At 39.9% G+C, this 18,886-nt stretch overlaps 1 protein-coding gene across 2 annotated transcripts; it reads right to left on the minus strand.

Annotated features, from left to right (window-relative positions):
• Nucleotides 1–2,180: 2,180 nt before the first annotated feature.
• LOC120726919 (palmitoyltransferase ZDHHC18-B-like) lies at nt 2,181–18,433 on the minus strand. Of its 2 annotated transcripts, XM_040020955.1 has the most exons (9): nt 17,590–18,433; nt 16,810–16,970; nt 13,208–13,357; nt 12,917–13,054; nt 12,640–12,691; nt 12,106–12,208; nt 11,568–11,677; nt 10,900–11,002; nt 2,181–4,737 (listed from the first exon to the last, which is right to left on the minus strand). In XM_040020955.1, the coding sequence occupies exons 1-9, from the start codon at nt 17,838–17,840 to the stop codon at nt 4,381–4,383; spliced, it is 1,425 nt and encodes a 474-aa protein (XP_039876889.1). In that variant the 5' UTR covers nt 17,841–18,433; the 3' UTR covers nt 2,181–4,380. The 2 variants fall into 2 exon arrangements, with proteins under 2 accessions (XP_039876889.1, XP_039876890.1); XM_040020956.1 differs by lacking the exon at nt 12,640–12,691 and having other exon boundaries at nt 12,106–12,176.
• Nucleotides 18,434–18,886: the final 453 nt, after the last annotated feature.

Genomic DNA, 18,886 nt, shown 5'->3' on the forward strand with positions numbered 1-18,886 from the left:
AAAATAAGTATTTGGTCAATAACAAAAATACAACTCAATACTTTGTAACATAACCTTTGTTGGCAATAACAGAGGCCAAACGTTTACTATAGGTCTTTACCAGGTTTGCACACACAGTAGCTGGTATTTTGGCCCATTCCTCCATGCAGATCTTCTCGAGAGCAGTGATGTTTTGGGGCTGTCGCCGAGCAACACGGACTTTCAACTCCCGCCACAGATTTTCTATGGGGTTGAGGTCTGGAGACTGGCTAGGCCACTCCAGGACTTTCAAATGCTTCTTACGGAGCCACTCCTTTGTTGCCCGGGCGGTGTGTTTTGGATCATTGTCATGTTGGAAGACCCAGCCTCGTTTCATCTTCAAAGTTCTCACTGATGGAAGGAGGTTTTGGCTCAAAATCTCATGATACATGGCCCCATTCATTCTGTCCTTAACACGGATCAGTCGTCCTGTCCCCTTGGCAGAAAAACAGCCCCATAGCATGATGTTTCCACCCCCATGCTTCACAGTAGGTATGGTGTTCTTGGGATGCAACTCAGTATTCTTCTTCCTCCAAACACGACGAGTTGAGTTTATACCAAAAAGTTCTACTTTGGTTTCATCTGACCACATGACATTCTCCCAATCCTCTGCTGTATCATCCATGTGCTCTCTGGCAAACTTCAGACGGGCCTGGACATGCACTGGCTTCAGCAGCGGAACACGTCTGGCACTGCGGGATTTGATTCCCTGCCGTTTTAGTGTGTTACTGATGGTGACCTTTGTTACTTTGGTCCCAGCTCTCTGCAGGTCATTCACCAGGTCCCCCCGTGTGGTTCTGGGATCTTTGCTCACCGTTCTCATGATCATTTTGACCCCACGGGATGAGATCTTGCGTGGAGCACCAGATCGAGGGAGATTATCAGTGGTCTTGTATGTCTTCCATTTTCTGATGATTGCTCCCACAGTTGATTTTTTCACACCAAGCTGCTTGCCTATTGTAGATTCACTCTTCCCAGTCTGGTGCAGGTCTACAATACTTTTCCTGGTGTCCTTCGAAAGCTCTTTGGTCTTGGCCATGGCGGAGTTTGGAGTCTGACTGTTTGAGGCTGTGGACAGGTGTCTTTTATACAGATGATGAGTTCAAACAGGTGCCATTCATACAGGTAACGAGTGGGGGACAGAAAAGCTTCTTACAGAAGACGTTACAGGTCTGTGAGAGCCAGAGATTTTCCTTGTTTGAGGTGACCAAATACTTATTTTCCACCCTAATTTACGAATAAATTCTTTACAAATCCTACCATGTGAATTCATGGATTTTTTTTTCACATTCTGTCTCTCACAGTTGAAGTGTACCTCTGGTGCAAATTACTGACCTCTGTCATCATTTTAAGTGGGGGAACTTGCACAATCGGTGGCTGACTAAATACTTTTTTGCCCCACTGTATATAGTGCCAAATTACAACAACAGTTGCTTCAAGGTGCTTTATATTGTAAGGTAGACTCTACAATAAGACATACAGAGAAAAACTCAACAATCATATGACCCCCTATGAGCAAGCACTTTGGCAACAGTAGGAAGGAAAAACTCCCTTTTAACAGGAAGAGACAGGCTCAGGATTATAGGATATATCATTACAGTCCTCTCCAACTGACACATTAAAGTAATACTTAAATCAAGGAATCAGTTATAATCCAATAAAATAAATAAACTGAAAATGAGTATTTTACTTTTGGCCCTTTAAGCATATTTTAAAATGTTCGTAGTGTTCCTTCTGTAGAATTGTGACTTAAATAAAAGAAGCTTGTTTGCTTCTGATGCTTGTTTCACGATTCTGCAAAACAGAACTTAATCATTCAATACAAAAAAGTTTCATACTTTGTATTGAATAAACTTTTATGTAGCACATGGCTCCACATGAACCTGAAAATCAGACTTAATGTTTTCTACAACAAATTCTCTACAGTATATTTATTTTTTACTAATTGCACAGATGTGGTACTGTGATCTTTTTTTTCCATTGCAAAGAGGAAAAAAGAAAAATCTTTTGATTATTTTCCGTTTTAAACATCTAAGAGGAAACAAAACACCAAATTGTCCAAACAGTGGCTCACTGACTGATTTACTGACTCCAGTTCACGCTCACGGACCACCAGTGCCACCTTGTGGTCAGCTTAAAAAATACACAGATTGTTCAGTGAGTTGTATTTTTCTTTCCTTTATTTTGACAGGAGCATTGGCTTAATTTACCTTACAGTTGGTACAAATACAGTACAGTATGTTTCTCCTAATAAATGCATCACTCGCATTCACTTAGTGATGTCACTGAGGGTGTTGGGGTGACTTTTGACACAGCAGATGCTGCACAGACACTCTTTAGGTGAACTATAGACGGACAGTGTGTACATGATAGTTGGGGTCTTTGCACTCTTGTGCAGCTATTGCCATCGGGTCACAATGTGTGTGAACACATGTCACATTGAACTTGCATATTGAATACCTAACCTAAAGCTTTCACCTGAGAACAAACCAGTACATCCTCCATTCACACAAGTCTCAGATTTGTCAAAGTGCACAAAGAAAAACAATTTTAGGGAAAGGAGAAGACAGAAGGTATTGCTATTACTGACACAAGGTGTGTGAGCAGGAGGTGGACATGTGAAAAGGAGCTTTAAATCATTGTGTGATGGTGACAAGAATACAAGCGGGAATCAGTAATGCTGTTTCAGTTTTGAAACACAACACTGGTTTCCTACAAAAAGGTGTGTTGAGATGGTGCAATGTTTGAATGCATTTAAAGAAACATCATAAAATACACCTTTTAGTCATGACCATGCAGTTGCACTCAATTCCATTTTACAGCACGAAGATCTGAACAACAGTACACACCACTAAACTGATTTACATCTTATCCACTGTGCTGTTTGTGCAAGGTCATCGGAAAAATCCACACAACAACATTCACATTTTGCTTATTTTAGAACACAAAGTCATCACCTTCAGTGAAAAATTAGGTGTTTTACATATAGATTTGAATGATTAATCCAATATTCAATGTCACTAAGGTCAGTGGACCAAATCTTTGCCTGCATTATTATAGATGTGGGGGGAAAAACAAGTGCATAGTTCAGTTATATCCCCATCTCTGCATTTGGTACCCTCAGGTTCTGTTAGACTGAAACCCAGTGGAAGCAGCCACAGAGCCAGATAGTTTTTAAAGAGGTGAGCAGGTTGAGCTCAGAACTTATTTCTAGTTCTTGTTTCCCCATTTTACAGATTGTTGTAGTACCAAATGATTGCTTACCAGATGTACCAAATCATTCCTAATCATTTAGGCATGACTGCCATAGAAAGGTATGCCATGAGGACTCATGCATAACAGGCATTTTTATGTAAAACTTTAAAAAAAAAAGTTTTTAAAAGTGTCAAGTAACAGAAGAATAAATTCCCTATAGTAAAACTGAAACAAAAGCTTATTAAGAGTATGAATAATTAATTAAAAATGTTCCAAAAAGAATCACCTCCTCAAACACAGCCCAGAGATCCAGTTCAGAGATTTAAATTAGCAGAACAGACAATGACAGGTGGTGGAACAGAGCAGGCATACCCCTAAAGCCCTACAACAATCCAAATGAATAAATTAGATATTTCAACCACTGTACAGTAAAGGCTTATTTGCAGACATTGCTGTTTCACACTTACTGGGCAGAAGGGGTGGCCAAACCTTACCCACCTGTGGTGGCTGTGGTGACTAAATATTTACTCCATATAAATTCTGTACCAGATTATATGGATTATATTGCAATAGGAGAGCAAAGAGAAGACAGGAAGCCTGGGAGAAAACCAGGGGGAAGACATGTCTTGAGGCAAATGGGTTGCCTGCTTAACCCAGTGAGCTAAACAGGTGATTCCACAAGAAAGTGTTTTGAGGACAGTGCTTTAGTCTACGAGTCCTGCGACTTGTTCCATTAATCACTGCCTGTACAGCTTGAGATGTGAACATTTTTGGGTGGATTTTCCCTTCAAGGATCCTCTCTTTATAGATATACACAATTCAGAGCTTCCATCCACCTGATACATTAAAGCCGCTGTTTCACAAATTTGGTGAAATCTGACATGCTGGTAAATTTGTTTTTTTACACAAGAATCTACGGCTCACAAACCTTCTTAGAACTTTTCTCTACACCAGCGCTATGTTGCATCTAGAATCCTCTTCATCAAATCTGTCCTATTTCCCCTGTGATTGTCTTACTCAGTGACCAAACATCTTCAACGCTCCTGGAGTTTCAGAGAACCAACAGGAATAACCAAACAAAAAAAATCATATAACTTGGATCTGACTGTGTTACAGCATGCAAGCCTCAAACAGTGTTTGACTTGTGAAAAACATCATTCAAGACAGTCAGTGCAACGGGGTGAGGCTGCCTCCTTTGTGGCTCCTGGCTTTGGAGTCAGGGGCAGCGTCCGAAGAGGTAGGGGAAACTGGGACATCAAATGCAGGGTTGGGAATATGCAGAGCCTCTCGTCTGCATTTCTTTGAGCGAGCTTTGGTGTGACGTGGACGAGAAGTATCGCCATGGGAGCTGGACGTATGGTTACCCCTGCAGCCTTTAGAGAACTCCGATGTGGGGTCAGAGTTCAACGCTGGGCTGGTTTCTGGGCAGGAATGAGCATTCTGAGGTTTCCCCTGAGGACACGAGGTGGACAGGAGCGGAGAAAGCGCAGCCGATTCTAGCAGACCTTTAGTTCCCTGTGTGCACTGCAAGGGCAGTGCAAGAAAGAGGAAGTAAAAAAAAGTAATAAAACAAGTGACAAAACAAGCTAGTGATATTAACAGGGAAAACATCAGTCTCTGAAATTACTTCAGCAAATATAACATGAGTCAAAGGCCAACTAGGAGTGCAAGCAGGATCCACACGTGATCTCAAGCAGGATATCCAAAATATTTCATGCCACAGACATGCATAGGCATGCACATTGAACCTGGCCAGTCACATTTCATATTTGATTTAGCCCAAGAAGCCTGTTTATTTATTACACCAAACTTTTAGAATGGCACTAAAACAAAGTGTGATAGTTTGCAAGAGCTGGTTCTAAAAAAGGATTGATGAAGTTTAAGTAGCAGCTGCCAGAATATTCAGACTTTAACAGGGCGTCCACACAAGAAGCAGTTTGCTTGGTGCCTGTGGCTTCATCACTGACGACTGGTCACTAGTGAACATTAAAAGCATTCCATCATATGTCAGTCAACCGTATCCTTCACTCTCACTGGTAGTCGTTTCCACCTTTCAAGTAGAATGTGAGAAGTCTAACTCAGAACCTGCCCACTTTATGTCATCAGCAGTTATTTTGCCTGTCGCTGTTAAAGTTGCTGAATGTCATTGATATTCTGTTACCTCTGGTTCCCACATTATTGTCATAAATATCATAAAAGATGAACATAGTGACTATGACATCACTGACTGTTTTGTGAGATTCTTTTATGAAGCCTTGAGGAGAACATGTTCAAACAGCACATGTCCTTAGCCAATGAGTGCACTCTGGATAATCCTGCTTTTTGACCCTTATATGACCAAAATTTACAAGTTCCCAAAATGAGTGACTGAGCCCATAGAATCGATAACTCAGAGAAAAATAACAACATCATCCATCCATTTGCTTCCGCTTATCCTTTTCAGGGTCACGGGGGCGCTGGAGCCTATCCCAGCTGTCATAGGGCGAGTGGCAGGGTACACCCTGGACAGGTCGCCAGCCTGTCACAGGGCCAACACACAGGGCCAGACAACCATTTGCACTCATATTCACTCGCACATTCACACCTATGGGCAATTTGGATTAATCAATTAACCTATCCCCACAAACTGCATGTCTTTGGGCGGTGGGAGGAAACCGGAGTACCCGGAAGAAACCCACGCAAACACGGGGAGAACATGCAAACTCCACACAGAAAGACCCCGGCCTGATGGTGGAATTGAACTCAGGACCTTCTTGCTGTGCGGCAACAGTGCTAACCACCGTGCCGCCAAAAAATAACAACACCAAAACTAAAAATGAGTTTAAGGCAGGTGTGTCAAACTCCAGTCCTCGAGGGCCGGTGTCCCAAAACGTTTAAATATGTCCCTGCTGCAACACAACTGAATAACATTAGGTCATTAGCAAGACTCTATAGGACTTGAGTGCATGCTGAGGTGGCAACCCCTAACCCTACTCAAGCAATTTTAAATAAGTGTAAGTGTTTGAAAGCTTGTACTGTTATTGCACCATTTTCATTCACTCATAAGCTGCTGTAACATGAATCAAAAGGCTGAATTTCCATCTCAGCGTGCACTCAAGTTCTACAGTCTTGCTAATGACCTAATGTTATTCAGGTGTGTTGCAGCAGGTACACAGAAAGGTTTCAGGACACCAGCCCTTGAGGACTGGAGTTTGACAGCTGTGGTTTAAGGGGATCACTTTTGTGCTGTCCCTGGCTGCAACGATGAGTTTTACGTTAAGAAACCGAGGATATACTGTCCACTTTCACTGTCTGTCTCTTTTGCAGTAATTGGCTTTTCATTATTTGGCTTCCTGCACTGAAATGGGAAAATCCGGCTGTTAGCTGTAAAGAATTTAACAAACGTGACTAGACTCGCAGACAGTGTTAAATCTATATCAGTTTTTGAGAGCAGGGCTCCGTGATGTAGATTAGCCTTTTTACGTGTCGTTTTTCACGTCCTCTTAAAGGCTTCATTTCTCAGAACAGGAAGATAAGTCCATCTTTTACGGTATCATCACTGCTAGTTCTTCCAGTGTGGATGCTTCTTACGTGTCATGCTGGATCCATTAAAGAGAACTCCATATCACTATCCCTGCAGGCTTGCCCAAAGGATCAGACTCAGGTCAGGCTTTACACTGAGATCACAAACTGTAAGATTCTTCTGGGAGATGTTGAAGTTTAACAAACATCTTCTATGCTTTTTAAACCATCTTCAGACGAAGAAGTCCCGACCAAAACGATAAAACCTAGCATTGTTAAGAGTCAGTGGTTTTCAGTAAATGCTTTATAAACTTTTATAATTGTGGTTTATGTGAAAAACTCTTGTCTGTAATACAATGAGTGACCACTGGGACAAGCTGGCTAAAAGGAAGTGATTGGATGCATTGGCTCTGTTAATGCATCCATTATCAAGCGTGCATTTGTGTGGTGGGTTCTTTGCAATTTAAAGGTTTACATTTTCAAGCTGACACATCCAAGTTGATCTGAACTGAGATTAAGGGTTCAGTAGCTCAAAACAGTAAATGTTTACAAGTACAGCAGCAGACCCTGAACCTGACTTCTTTCTGCTTGTTGGCAGAAGTTTTTATCCCACTCTGTAACGTTACACAGCCTTTACCTTATAAACATACCTGCCTTGAGATGCTTTGCTTTAAACTGACGCCAAATTAAAAAAACACCGAATTAAACAGAGATTGGCTGGGATCTTTATAAGCATGCAAATGTACTTTTAAAAAGTACATTTTATTACTAAAGCAATTTAACACACAATGAAAATATAAAGTAGCAGTTAGCTCAGCCAAACTAAGACCAGTAAAACCAAAAGAGTGAGCTGAAAGGAGCTGTTAAACTGCACAGAACTGACTGGAAGTTCAGTTTGGTGATAATATTTGATACTATGAGCAACCCGTTTTACATGAACTGATCATTTCTTAGTATAAAATGTTGCTTTGGGCACTTTTTAAATGCAACTATTCACCCAAATTCGCTTCAAAATGTCTTTAGCCTTGAATCTAAATTAGTCTGACAAATGAATGAATTTTAACAGCATAAGCTCTGGAAAATTTTTCATTTAAATGCTAAACCTTTTTTTTTTCTCCATATGCTAGTTTGTATTCAAAGTTTATACGCTACGTATAATTCAGGGTCGAGAAAATGTGCTGTCACCATGTGGGTATATTTCAACACTGTTTCCACCCCTAAACCTAAAAATTATACACACATGGGAAGTCTCTAAGCACTGTTAAAGCCCTGCAGTTCATTCCTTAAGAAGCTGGTTTAATGGCTGTCATTATGTTTCACTGACCTCTGAATGAACATCTTCCTACAGTTGTTTTTGTCAGTCTTTAAACAGTCTGGTGGTTAGCACAAGAGAGTTGTTTGATCCGTAACTATGCACCCTTTACTGTGATCAATTATACACTTCAATGCATTTAACATTGGCCATGGTTAAAGCCATGCGGGAGTAAAGCAGCCAAGCAAAGGGGCATGCAAAGACAACGGCGGCCACAGGCTGTCTGCACTCACTCTCCCTTTCTCTATACAGGCTTACCAAGCTCAAGGCTCGCTTTTCTTTGCTCTAACAGCGGCTAATCAGCCAGTGCAGGACAGAGCAAAGTCCAGACACTTCTCCTCCTAGTGTTGGTGGAGGGACGCAGGCACAGAGACACACCACACAGAGAACAGTGAGTCAGCACTGGGTGAGCAGACACACAGGGAGGGACTGATTCTGGGTTTGTCTCGTAGGAAAAATATAGAAAAGTATGTCTCCTTGTACTGTGATAGGAAAACGGTGATGATGGATGGAAACAAAATGAAAAATGACAACACATGATGAACTGCATGGACAAAAATTTAATGTTATACATTACAGATACTAAAAACTGAAACATCGTAAAAAAAAAAAAAAAACATGTAAAAATGAAACAAAGGCATGACGGGAAGCAAGAGATGAAGGACATGAGGAGCTTCCCTCGTCACAAATCTTTTGGCATTTTAACCTTTTATATGCAGACAGACATGACAGGAGAAAACAAACAGCACACACTCAAATTTACAAACCGCTGTTACAGAAATAGCTTTCTTTACAGCGTCACCAGCTTATCAACTGACTTCAAAAGGCTAGCTTATACACACTCAAAAACACAAGACTCCAGCTTCAACTGACTCTCACTGTACTACGCGATATGTGAATATATTGAGGCTCAGATTGCAACTCTATCTGAACTCTGGGCAAGTCTTGTAAACAAAACTGGCTTAAAAACACTTCAAGTATCTTTTTATATCCCTTGCTGTCAGAGAGAACAGCAAGAGAGATGCTCTGTGAGGAGGAGCTGGAAACACTTCTTACATCTCCTGCTCTCTAAACACCCGGAGCTGGCACACGATACTGCATAGAAGTAAACACTGAGGAAAAATGTGCATACAGAGAGTAGTACTCTCTATTAAAAATAGCACAAGAAGAATTTTATGTGTGCATTTCCATGAGGTAGACATGGCTGAACAACAGCTAAAGACACCATATTAAATTACACTTTAACAAAGTAGTTCAAGTTAAAAAATAAAATAAAAAATAAAAAAAAAAAAACAGCAGCAGGACCCCAGTTGACTATTTCCTGAATTAAAATACGCACCTGCCAAAGCATCATTAGTTCTCTTATTTAAACCTGGGCATTAGAGCTACTTTTTCATGTTTGTCATCTATATTTCTAAGATATGCCTTCAACAAAAATTATAAATCAATACATTAACATTTTGTTTTTTTAAGAAACAAACAAGATTAAGAGGTGTTACTGGGTGACTGGCTACTGTTGGTCTTTATGAGTTTTTTTCTTTTTTCTAATTTAATTGTCTGCGTCTTTGACAATTCAACTTAATAATTATTCAGTAATGCGCGATTCAAAGAGTGCTGCTAGCAGCAGACCTCAATATCATCAGGGCAGGGACTTCGTGACAATTAACATACCTCTAGTGGTCACTCTACGAAGTCATAAATCATGTATGAGCAGCACGGTGGCACAGCAGTTAGCACTGTTGCCTCACAGCAAGAAGGTCGGGCCCAGGGTCTTTCTGTGTGGAGTTTGCATGTTCTCCCTGTGTTTCCGTGGGTTTTCTCCGGGTACTCCGGCTTCCTCCCACAGTCCAAAGACATGCACTTAGTAGGGATAGGTTAACTGGAAACTCTAAATTTCCCATAGGTGTGAATGGTTGTCCATGTGTGGTTGTGCCCCTCGATCATTTATAAAAATATTATATCCCTCCCCCAACTCTTCCTTTAACTCTTGCATCTGATGACATCCCCCTCTACCCTTAATGATGAGTTTTGACACCTCAGTATATATCAATAAAAACATGGTTTGGCAACCATTAGAATTAGTAGAATATAACAAATAGAATAGTTTGTCCTTTGTAGAGTCTAACCAGTATAGGAACACCAATAATGACAGTTAGCAATTTAAAAATCCAAAATACTTGTCTACCACTACTGCTCTCATCTTTCAAACACACAGACCATAAACAGACTTCTCTAAATTTTTTTATATTTAGTTAATAAGGAGTTCTTAAAGATAGGACAACTCAGTTTCAAAATAATGTTGATATGTAATAATGTCATAAAATATTAAAAATGTATAAAGTAACCCAGTTTAAGCAGTCTTCAAACTGTGATTGTACTGCTTCAAAAGCCCCCAAATACATTCTCTTCATTTGATGTTCTTCTAGGTCCTTCAGCTTTCGGTTTAAAACCAAAACAGGTGTTGAGTGGCAAGTAAGTACTCCTAACTAGTACCCTATCTGTTTTTCATAATCATAATAAATTAATAAGTAAAACTGAGCTAAAAACATTGCAGCTCTTTACTAGAATAGGAAATAGAATAATAGAAAAAACATTTTTTAAAACTCCACCAACCAAACCAAACAAATGCGCCATAACGTTCAACTATCCCTTTAACTTCCAATAAGAGGCATAATACTGTGCGATAAACCTCTGACTAGAGTGTTAATACACCAAACCTTTACATGACAGTCAACAACAGGCAGCAGACAGATGCTGGGTTGGGGCTACAGCAGGCAACGAGGTTTCTCTCAGGCACAGAAAGAGTTTTGGTGGCAGTCAGAGGGTGCAGGCACGGGAGAGGGGGATTTCTGCAATGCAAAAGCGGCTCCTACCACATTTATCTCGCTTTTAGCGGCCAGGGTGGGCAGCTCGATGTCAGCACTGCCAGTCTGGGCAGACTCATCTGCTGGCAGGAAACCCCGTCTGTCAATCAAGCTGAAATGGCACAGAAAGATACGAATGTTCAGGTTATGAGGCGAGGATGTTCCTCCATTAATACCAATATCTTGTCATCTTTGTCATGAATGCAGAACGCACATCACAGATTAAGAATTAGGAATTCTTCCTCCCCGCCATCTCCAACTACTTACTCTCTTGGCTGTCTGGTTTTCCATCTGAGACTCTTTATCTTGTAATAGTAAGTGGTTGAGACAACTAAACTGGTGCTACTTACACACATAAAACTAAATTGCAATTAAACAATGAACTGAAGCTCTGTAATTCAAAAATAGCCACAATCCAGCTGATTGCTATTGCTACAGGTTTATTAGTACTGCACTCTCTTTATCAACTCATACAAACTTATTTAAAATTATCAGTGATTGCTTCTTTCATAAAGTATGCATGCTTGCAAATGAAATATGCACCATCTTAAACAGCCCATTAGTAATAAAATAGCTAAAACTAATATACAAGGATCCTCACAAGCATCTCTCTTTGTTACTTGGACTCGATATTAAAGATTTAATGATGGAAGGAGTAATTCATAAAGAGGACCAACCTTGGCGGCATGGGCGCACAAAGCACCGAGCAACAGTTGATAAAGATGTTTTTATGACTGTATGGGTTTGTAACATCTTCTCCACTCTTCCCTGACCAGGAGCCTTTAATCTAAAAAAATATAAATATAAATATAAAAAATAAAAACAAATCACATATAATTGCCCCTTGGGGATAAATAAAGTCTTTCTGATTCTGATCTGATTCTGATATAAAACATATGACATGTTTTTCCCCAAACACATTATTTTGGAAGTAGAGTTTGTTCACTTTGTGAATACAAAAGTATCTGCAAGATTTCCCTTACTACTAACAAAAATATTAGTATTAATATTTGTGTTGTTGTTACTATTGTTATTGTTAATTAAAAGTATTCTAATGTTAAATATACTTCCACACTAACAGAAAATTAATATTAATTATATTTACAAATTACATACAGAGTATATTTTCTTTGATTTAACAAGCATCACAAAATGAACAAAATAACATGATGTCGTCTAACAAACTGAGTCATAAAAGCAGCTTTGGGTACTCACGTCTTCGTTAGTGGTAAGATTGGAAGCAACCAGGTATGTATGGAAGCCTGAGAGGCCCAAAATGGACCAAACTGAAAAGAAACATATCACCAGCTCCACTGCAGTGAAAGACTGAGTCAAGGAAAGCAAAGTTATCAAAACACTGGCTACATAAGAAAAAACAAAAGGCTTGAAAATTGTGCCAAATTTGTTTCACTGGCACAATGCAAGAAATATATAAGACATAACAACAGCTAATCAACTAAAACATATCCCCATTCGAGCACTGGATATTTGCCAAATTGTTATTTAGAACCTGATATCAGCCCAGAAAGCCTCAGTCTGTACTTCCCTACGGATTACAGTAATTTTTGTTTCCTAATATAAAGTGAAGAAAAACACGGTTAAAAACAGTACAAATAAGAAAAATGATCACAGATGGCAATGGTGTCTATGTATATGTTATATATACATATGCAAGCTGACTGATTTTCATCCGACTTCTGTCACTGACTGTGTTTTTTGAGTAAAAAAATCTTATTCGGTACAGGATATCTCCCCGGACTCTCCTGAAGCGCAAACACTAGGCCCTTCCCGCCCTGAGCTCCTGAAAAAGAGGAAAGTGAGCAGGATTTCAGGATGATAAAATTTAATTTGTGTGGGAAATGACCGAGCTGATCCACGTATATGGCTTTTGTCAGACATTAAACTGCTCTGCTGTTGTGAACCACGCCTGGCAGTCCGAATGAAACAAAACAAACAAGCAGGTGCTATTTGAAGCCGGCTACTTCCCAAGCATGAAACACCTGCAGATCAGAGCAAAACCACATACTCAGTGCTAGGTGTGTGGTCACACAGCCGAAGATGAACGCCGTCAGGAAGGAGAGCGACACGATGAAGGTGTAGAAAAACCGATAGTTACGTTTCCCTACACAGTTCCCAACCCAGGGGCAGTGATGGTCGAATCTCTCTGAAAGACAGTGATCAACTCACATTTTAGGAATGTTAAAAAAAACTCTAGAGCACTGAGCTATATAAAAGTGCGCTCTCTGCAGCTCTGTGAAGCCTCTTTTTATTATTTATGGGTTGTAAATGTCAGTGTCACTGTGTGTTCACAGCTCACCCACACAGTTGTCACACAGGCTGCAGTGGGAGGTGCGCGGAGGGCGGAACATCTTGCAGGTGAAGCAGTACTTGAGCTTCACCACCTGCTGATTGATTAGCACTTCCTTGGTGCGAGGCGGAGGTCGATAGCTGGTGTTTCCAGTGTTGTCTACAGAGAAGAACAGTGAAAATAGGGACACAGTGTTGTGCTTTAAATCTAAGGTAGGTGTGCAGTTATTGCTGCAGTAAGCATCGAGTTTCCACTTCCATCAAAGTCATGGCAGCAAACTTACAAGTGTCACATTCACAAACCACTTTAAAGCACGATAAAAGTGTGAATGGATACCATCACATTATCAGCAATGCGTGCACATCATTAGGGCTGCACGCATCTCTGGTCAGTACTTTGAGCTTCTCATTAAAAACCTTTTGAAGATTGCTCTAAAAGATCATTTCAAAAAGTTTTCCCTCAATCACTGCTACAGACTTGAACCCACAGGGGAAGGGGGAGTGCACCCTGGACAGGTGGCCAGTGTGTCGCAGGGCTAGAACATGAAGCCAAACATTCATACTCATATTCAAACCTACAGCCAATTTTGAAACACAAATGAACCTGAACACTGCTTGTGTCTATGGGCAGTTTGAAGAACCTGGAGTGCCTGGAGAGTCTCCATGCACACAAAACAGGGATTTACACATTTGCATTTCAAACTTCAATCCCCACACCTCTCATTGACTTTAAATGCAGTGCACAACTAAACTGTGAATCTGGACCTTTGTTTTGCTTTCAGTGCTTGCACTTAAAAGTTGAGAAAGTTCTCCAATGCCAGCACCATGGCAGCCAATCAAATCCATCCATCACATCATGTTATTAAAATATGAAGGAAGTTTGTGTAATTCAGCATGAAAATGGAGAACATTAGCAACAGGCAGTTAGTGTGACTCATGCTAAGTGATCATTAAAGCTCAGTTAGCTTGCCTTGTTAATGGCTGGCTGTTACTGCTTTGACTATCCCACCAGCAAAGACACCCCAGATGTCAGGTACTCCCACTGTCAATCAATGAAGCATAGTGTACGTATGAATCCTGTTTTAATGTACACAATTTCAACCTATAATCATTTTCTGTCACACTTCACATCCTTGTAAAATCAGGTCTGACCACTTCACTGGGTTGTAACAACTTGCGCCTTTATCCACTCTTACTCAAGGCCAGGGGTGGATTATAGCCCAATAATAGCCTGAGCAGAAAGACATCTGGTGTCAGGTGTGCAGCTCGTAACAGCAGATGGAAAATGATGTGTCATCTTTCACAAAATGACTAACCTGCAAAAACTCTCTCCCAGTAACTTGGACACTGTGCCTGAGAGGTTGACCAACATGAGAAAAATAATAGAAAAAAAAGAAATACCCGCTATTCTTTTTGCGCAACTTACAGATGGTTCCTTATGGGGTTTTTTTTTCTTTATTTATTTATTTTTTTTACAATAGTCGGTGTCATCCATTCCATACCATACTAAACCGTGCGCTAATTCAAACTAAGAAGCTACACAAGAGAGCTTTCCAGAATCTTTCCTGAAACATTGGGGCCCAAATAAATGTTCAACAGTCACGCCAGAATCTTCATTTCAAAAATAGCTGTTGTACAGTTCAGTTGGATAACATGTGGATCTTACATCACCACTGCCTAAACTCTGGTCATGAGTAGGAGTTTCCAAAGTGCACAGAAAGCCAGCTTTAGACATGCAGGTCATTATAACGATGCAAGTCATATGGAAAGTAAAAATAATATTGGCATGGCATAAAACTGACAGTGAACATAACTGATGAGCTTTGAACAGGTCTGAGGTGTGAAAGATTGGGGAAAATAAATCTGTATAAAATCTAGTGAAAACTTCACTCCAAAATTAGAAGGCAGCAGACACTTTTCAACGTGCCAACATGACGTTTGTTACACAGCAAATTCCACTTATGTTCTTTTATGTCTTGATGACTTCCGCATCATTAAAATGACCTGAAGAATTTTAAATTGTGACTGAGCCATTAAAATGTACGCGCATGTGTGATTCCAGAATAAATAATTAGCCACACCAGAACAGCGCTTTCATTCTCTTGAAACTATGAATGGTGTTTTAATCAAAACAAAGTCAAGGCCACTGACTCTTCAATAACTTGGAATAAAATAACCTGTGTTTAAGCAGTACTGGTTTATGGGTAAGATTCCCCGTCCTATACGAAACTTTAGAGCCAAAACACAGTGCAGAAATATCCCAAAAGAGAAAAAATGTGACAACACTGGACAGTATTTCCTGCACACAGATTTTAGGCCAACCAAGTATATTTGGTGACTAATTTTTCCTTTTCCATATGTGTCTCAGTGAGCACCATCATTACCAACATGGCTGATTTATTAAGAACAATTCTTATCATTCTTGTTTGACAAAATCTGTATAACAGGGTGCTAGGTTACCAACTAATGCTAGCATGCTTGATTAGCAGGCTACTTACATAAACTGCACGCGTACAACAAACACACTTATATCTGCTAGCACAGCACAGACTAAAATATTACTCACCCAATCCGAAGCACAAACTTCTTAGACGGGCTGTACTTTACAAGAAGGCACATTATTTATCAAACAATCATATGAAACAACCAGAAAACACACCAAAAGGTAGTGAAGGCGAGATGTATCGACTACAGTTCTCTGTATCAGAAGACTTATCAATCAAGAGGGTCATGTCCCTACCACCAGTATGCTGATAATTAGAAAGCCTTACACCACCCAGTGTAAGGTTTATGCTACAGATGCCTCACAGCTGCTTACCAAAATCACTTTTTGTATTTCTGCAATGTTAATCCACCTTTATTCTTTTTTATTAAGATGCCAAATTAGCTATTTAGTTGAATTCCTGAACAGAAAAAAAAAATTGTTTTAATGGTTGAATCTAATGTTTGATTCACTTCTGACTTCTTCTCTGATTTGGATATAAAAATATGGATAATAAATAATATTATGTTTTTACTTTTTTTAACAAGTTTTTGACAAATTTCTAAAATATTTGTGTTTTCTGTTTTTATCACAGCTGGCCTAATACATTTGTTAAGCACTGTATACAAAAAACCATCCACCATGGCGTTATTACGAGGGGGGGAACTATAGAGGCAATTTTAAATGTATCTTGCTATCTAATCACATGATTCATGTGTATAAATCGCATGTTTTGGTTTTCGTTACAGCCACAGCTAGTCTGTCACGTTATCACCTTCTCAGAAACACTTGTGTTTTGTTTTGAGTGCTTTTACTGCATTTTTCTATATGCAGGCTTTTTCTTGAGTTGCAGTCCATTTGACCTCTCAGTGCCACCATTGGGTTGGCTTGTTTTTGGAGTTTGCCTCCAGTGGCTATTTGAGGAACTGCAGATATTGGGCATTTAAGCCTTTTCAGCCCCAGAGACTGATGTTTAGCACACAGTACACTCAAGTGCATATAGCCCCACTCCTCCTATTATCCAGCAGTGTTTCCAACAGAATGTCAGTCTGTAGGAAACAATTCGGGACGTCAAATTCAAAGGCCTTGCAGACAACCTCATAGTTACTAGTGCAGCTATTAGACATTACCAATCTGTTTCTCAATGTCTGCAGCCTCATCTGGTGTTGCTCTGGGCAGGATGCCGGGGTCGGTGAAGCTGGTCTGGAGCAGGGTGATGAGCACAAACACAAAGAGGACTCCTCCAATAACAGGTATGCAGCTGGTCAGGTGTTTGACCAGGAACGGACAACTGAGAAACAAACACAGGCAGGGGTAATTACCAAGGCACACTGGGAAAAGATGCAGACAATGTTCTGTCACATATAACTGAGCCTACCTTCTTCTTTTCTTTAACTCACTGATGGATCTAATTTTAATTAACATTCAACTCTTTTAATTGCCATAAAACTCCCAGAAGACTGAACACATTTTCACTCTACTGTGGCAGAAAGAATCCTGTTTCTATTATTAAGCACTACTTCTTAAAAATGTGCACTTAGCTTCAAATATTAAGAAAAAAAACATTAAAAAGAAACATAATTGCAACACACAGGTTAAAACAAATATCGATACAGTGCAGGGTCAAAAATGCGCTTTGGTCGGTATTTTTTTGTTTTGCTTTGTTTTTTTGAGCAATCTGCATCATTAAATATCATCCTGTTAAGTCCAACTGTATGTTAGCGAGTCTCTTGCTTTTGGAAAAAACAAACAGACAAACAATATAAATAAATAAAACAGATTTGATGCGCCAGACAGGGCTCAGTTCATTAAAATATCGCTTAAAAAGCAGCTTTGTATCATCTGTGGACAACTTTTGAACGGAACTCGCAATCAGTATTACAGAACCATATAATATAAGACGAACTCACTCAAATATAAAAAATAAACCACTTGTGACGAGGATGAGACCCAGGGTAAGGGGAAGGACCCCACTCTGTCGGGCCACTATGATCCGTCCATCGCAGTAGAAGCGATTCTTTCCGGGGAAAACTTCCCACTTTCTCCTGGGTCTTCTCGGCTCCTTCTTCTTCTCCGTGTCATTCCCATGATGAGGCGGAGGGGTCGGGGTGGGCGTCGGAAGTGCTTGCGGGTCTATTTGTTGATACTCGCAGTTTTTCATTGTTTATAACGGAGTCTGGCCGCTCTGTCCTAGTTCGGACGCCCGGTGCATTTGTCCAGCGACCGACAGCATCACCGACTCCCGTGTATTTTGAGGTAGCTGAAAGGAGCGAATGTCGTCTTTCCAAGGAGAAAATAAGCTAATCCCACACCGAGGATATCCAGCTGTAAATAACCACGAGACCCCGTGCTCGAAATTACATATCTGTTTATTCTCATAACTCCTAATTTATTATTTATAAAAGTTTATCTCCAAAAAGACAGCACAAATCCAACCTATAACACAATGACCATCGTTAGCTTCTTAGCTTTCCCATTCATCCTAGCAAGCTCATCCAGCTGCGGAGTTATTTAACAACAGTAAATCCAAAGTGCTATTACCACTGCTAGCTTGTTAGCTTCCTCGACTTATAGATTATTGCCGGCCTTTATGCTAAGCTCCGGCGGTCCTTTATGAGTAAATGACATGTAACACAAAAACTTTGTTATTTTTAATGCATATCGCTCTACTAGGAGGAGTCCTGACACATTCGTGACTACCTGCTGTTTAGCTACGTTGCCATAAAACGAGCCGTGTTGTCAAAGTAAACGCAAAGAAATGTAGTATTTCCGGTTGGTTTTCTTTCTAAATAAACTACAACATTCAATATTATATTTTATGTACCATAATAATAAAAGTCATACGAAAATATTGGTTAAAGATGTACTTTATTTACTCGCACTGTTGTTACTAAATTGTTCTCTCAAATATATGTAAAAAAAAATATCAGTATACTTTCATGTGGAATATCCGGTAATTCAATGACCAGTGTAGGTGACTTGACGCTGGTTCACAGATAACGACAATAACCACCGGAAATCTGTTAAAAAAATAAAACTGTAAAAATTACCTTTTATAATGGTAGGCTGGGTATAACTGTGTTTTAACTGTTGTTGTTTTTTTATCATTGCCTTCCTGAGAAAAGTTAAGACGCCCGTGATGCGCTATTATCGTGCAAGATACAAAATTACATTGGCAATTTGATGTACATTTTATTTTGTGAGTCA

Source organism: Simochromis diagramma, unplaced genomic scaffold, assembly GCF_900408965.1.
Source record: "Simochromis diagramma unplaced genomic scaffold, fSimDia1.1 OVJJ01000753.1, whole genome shotgun sequence".
NCBI classification, from domain to species: domain Eukaryota; kingdom Metazoa; phylum Chordata; class Actinopteri; order Cichliformes; family Cichlidae; genus Simochromis; species Simochromis diagramma.

What these genes read in the sequence shown, in the direction of transcription:
- LOC120726919 (XM_040020955.1), bottom strand. Translation starts at nt 17,840, where the DNA reads ATGAAAAACTGCGAGTATCAACAAATAGACCCGCAAGCACTTCCGACG. An exon ending in CCTGTGTGACAACTGTGTGG is followed by an intron (nt 13,055 to 13,207) that starts GTGAGCTGTGAA and finishes ACTGTCTTTCAG; the next exon opens with AGAGATTCGACCATCACTGC. An exon ending in CTAAAAGCGAGATAAATGTG is followed by an intron (nt 4,738 to 10,899) that starts GTAGGAGCCGCT and finishes CTGCCCTTGCAG; the next exon opens with TGCACACAGGGAACTAAAGG.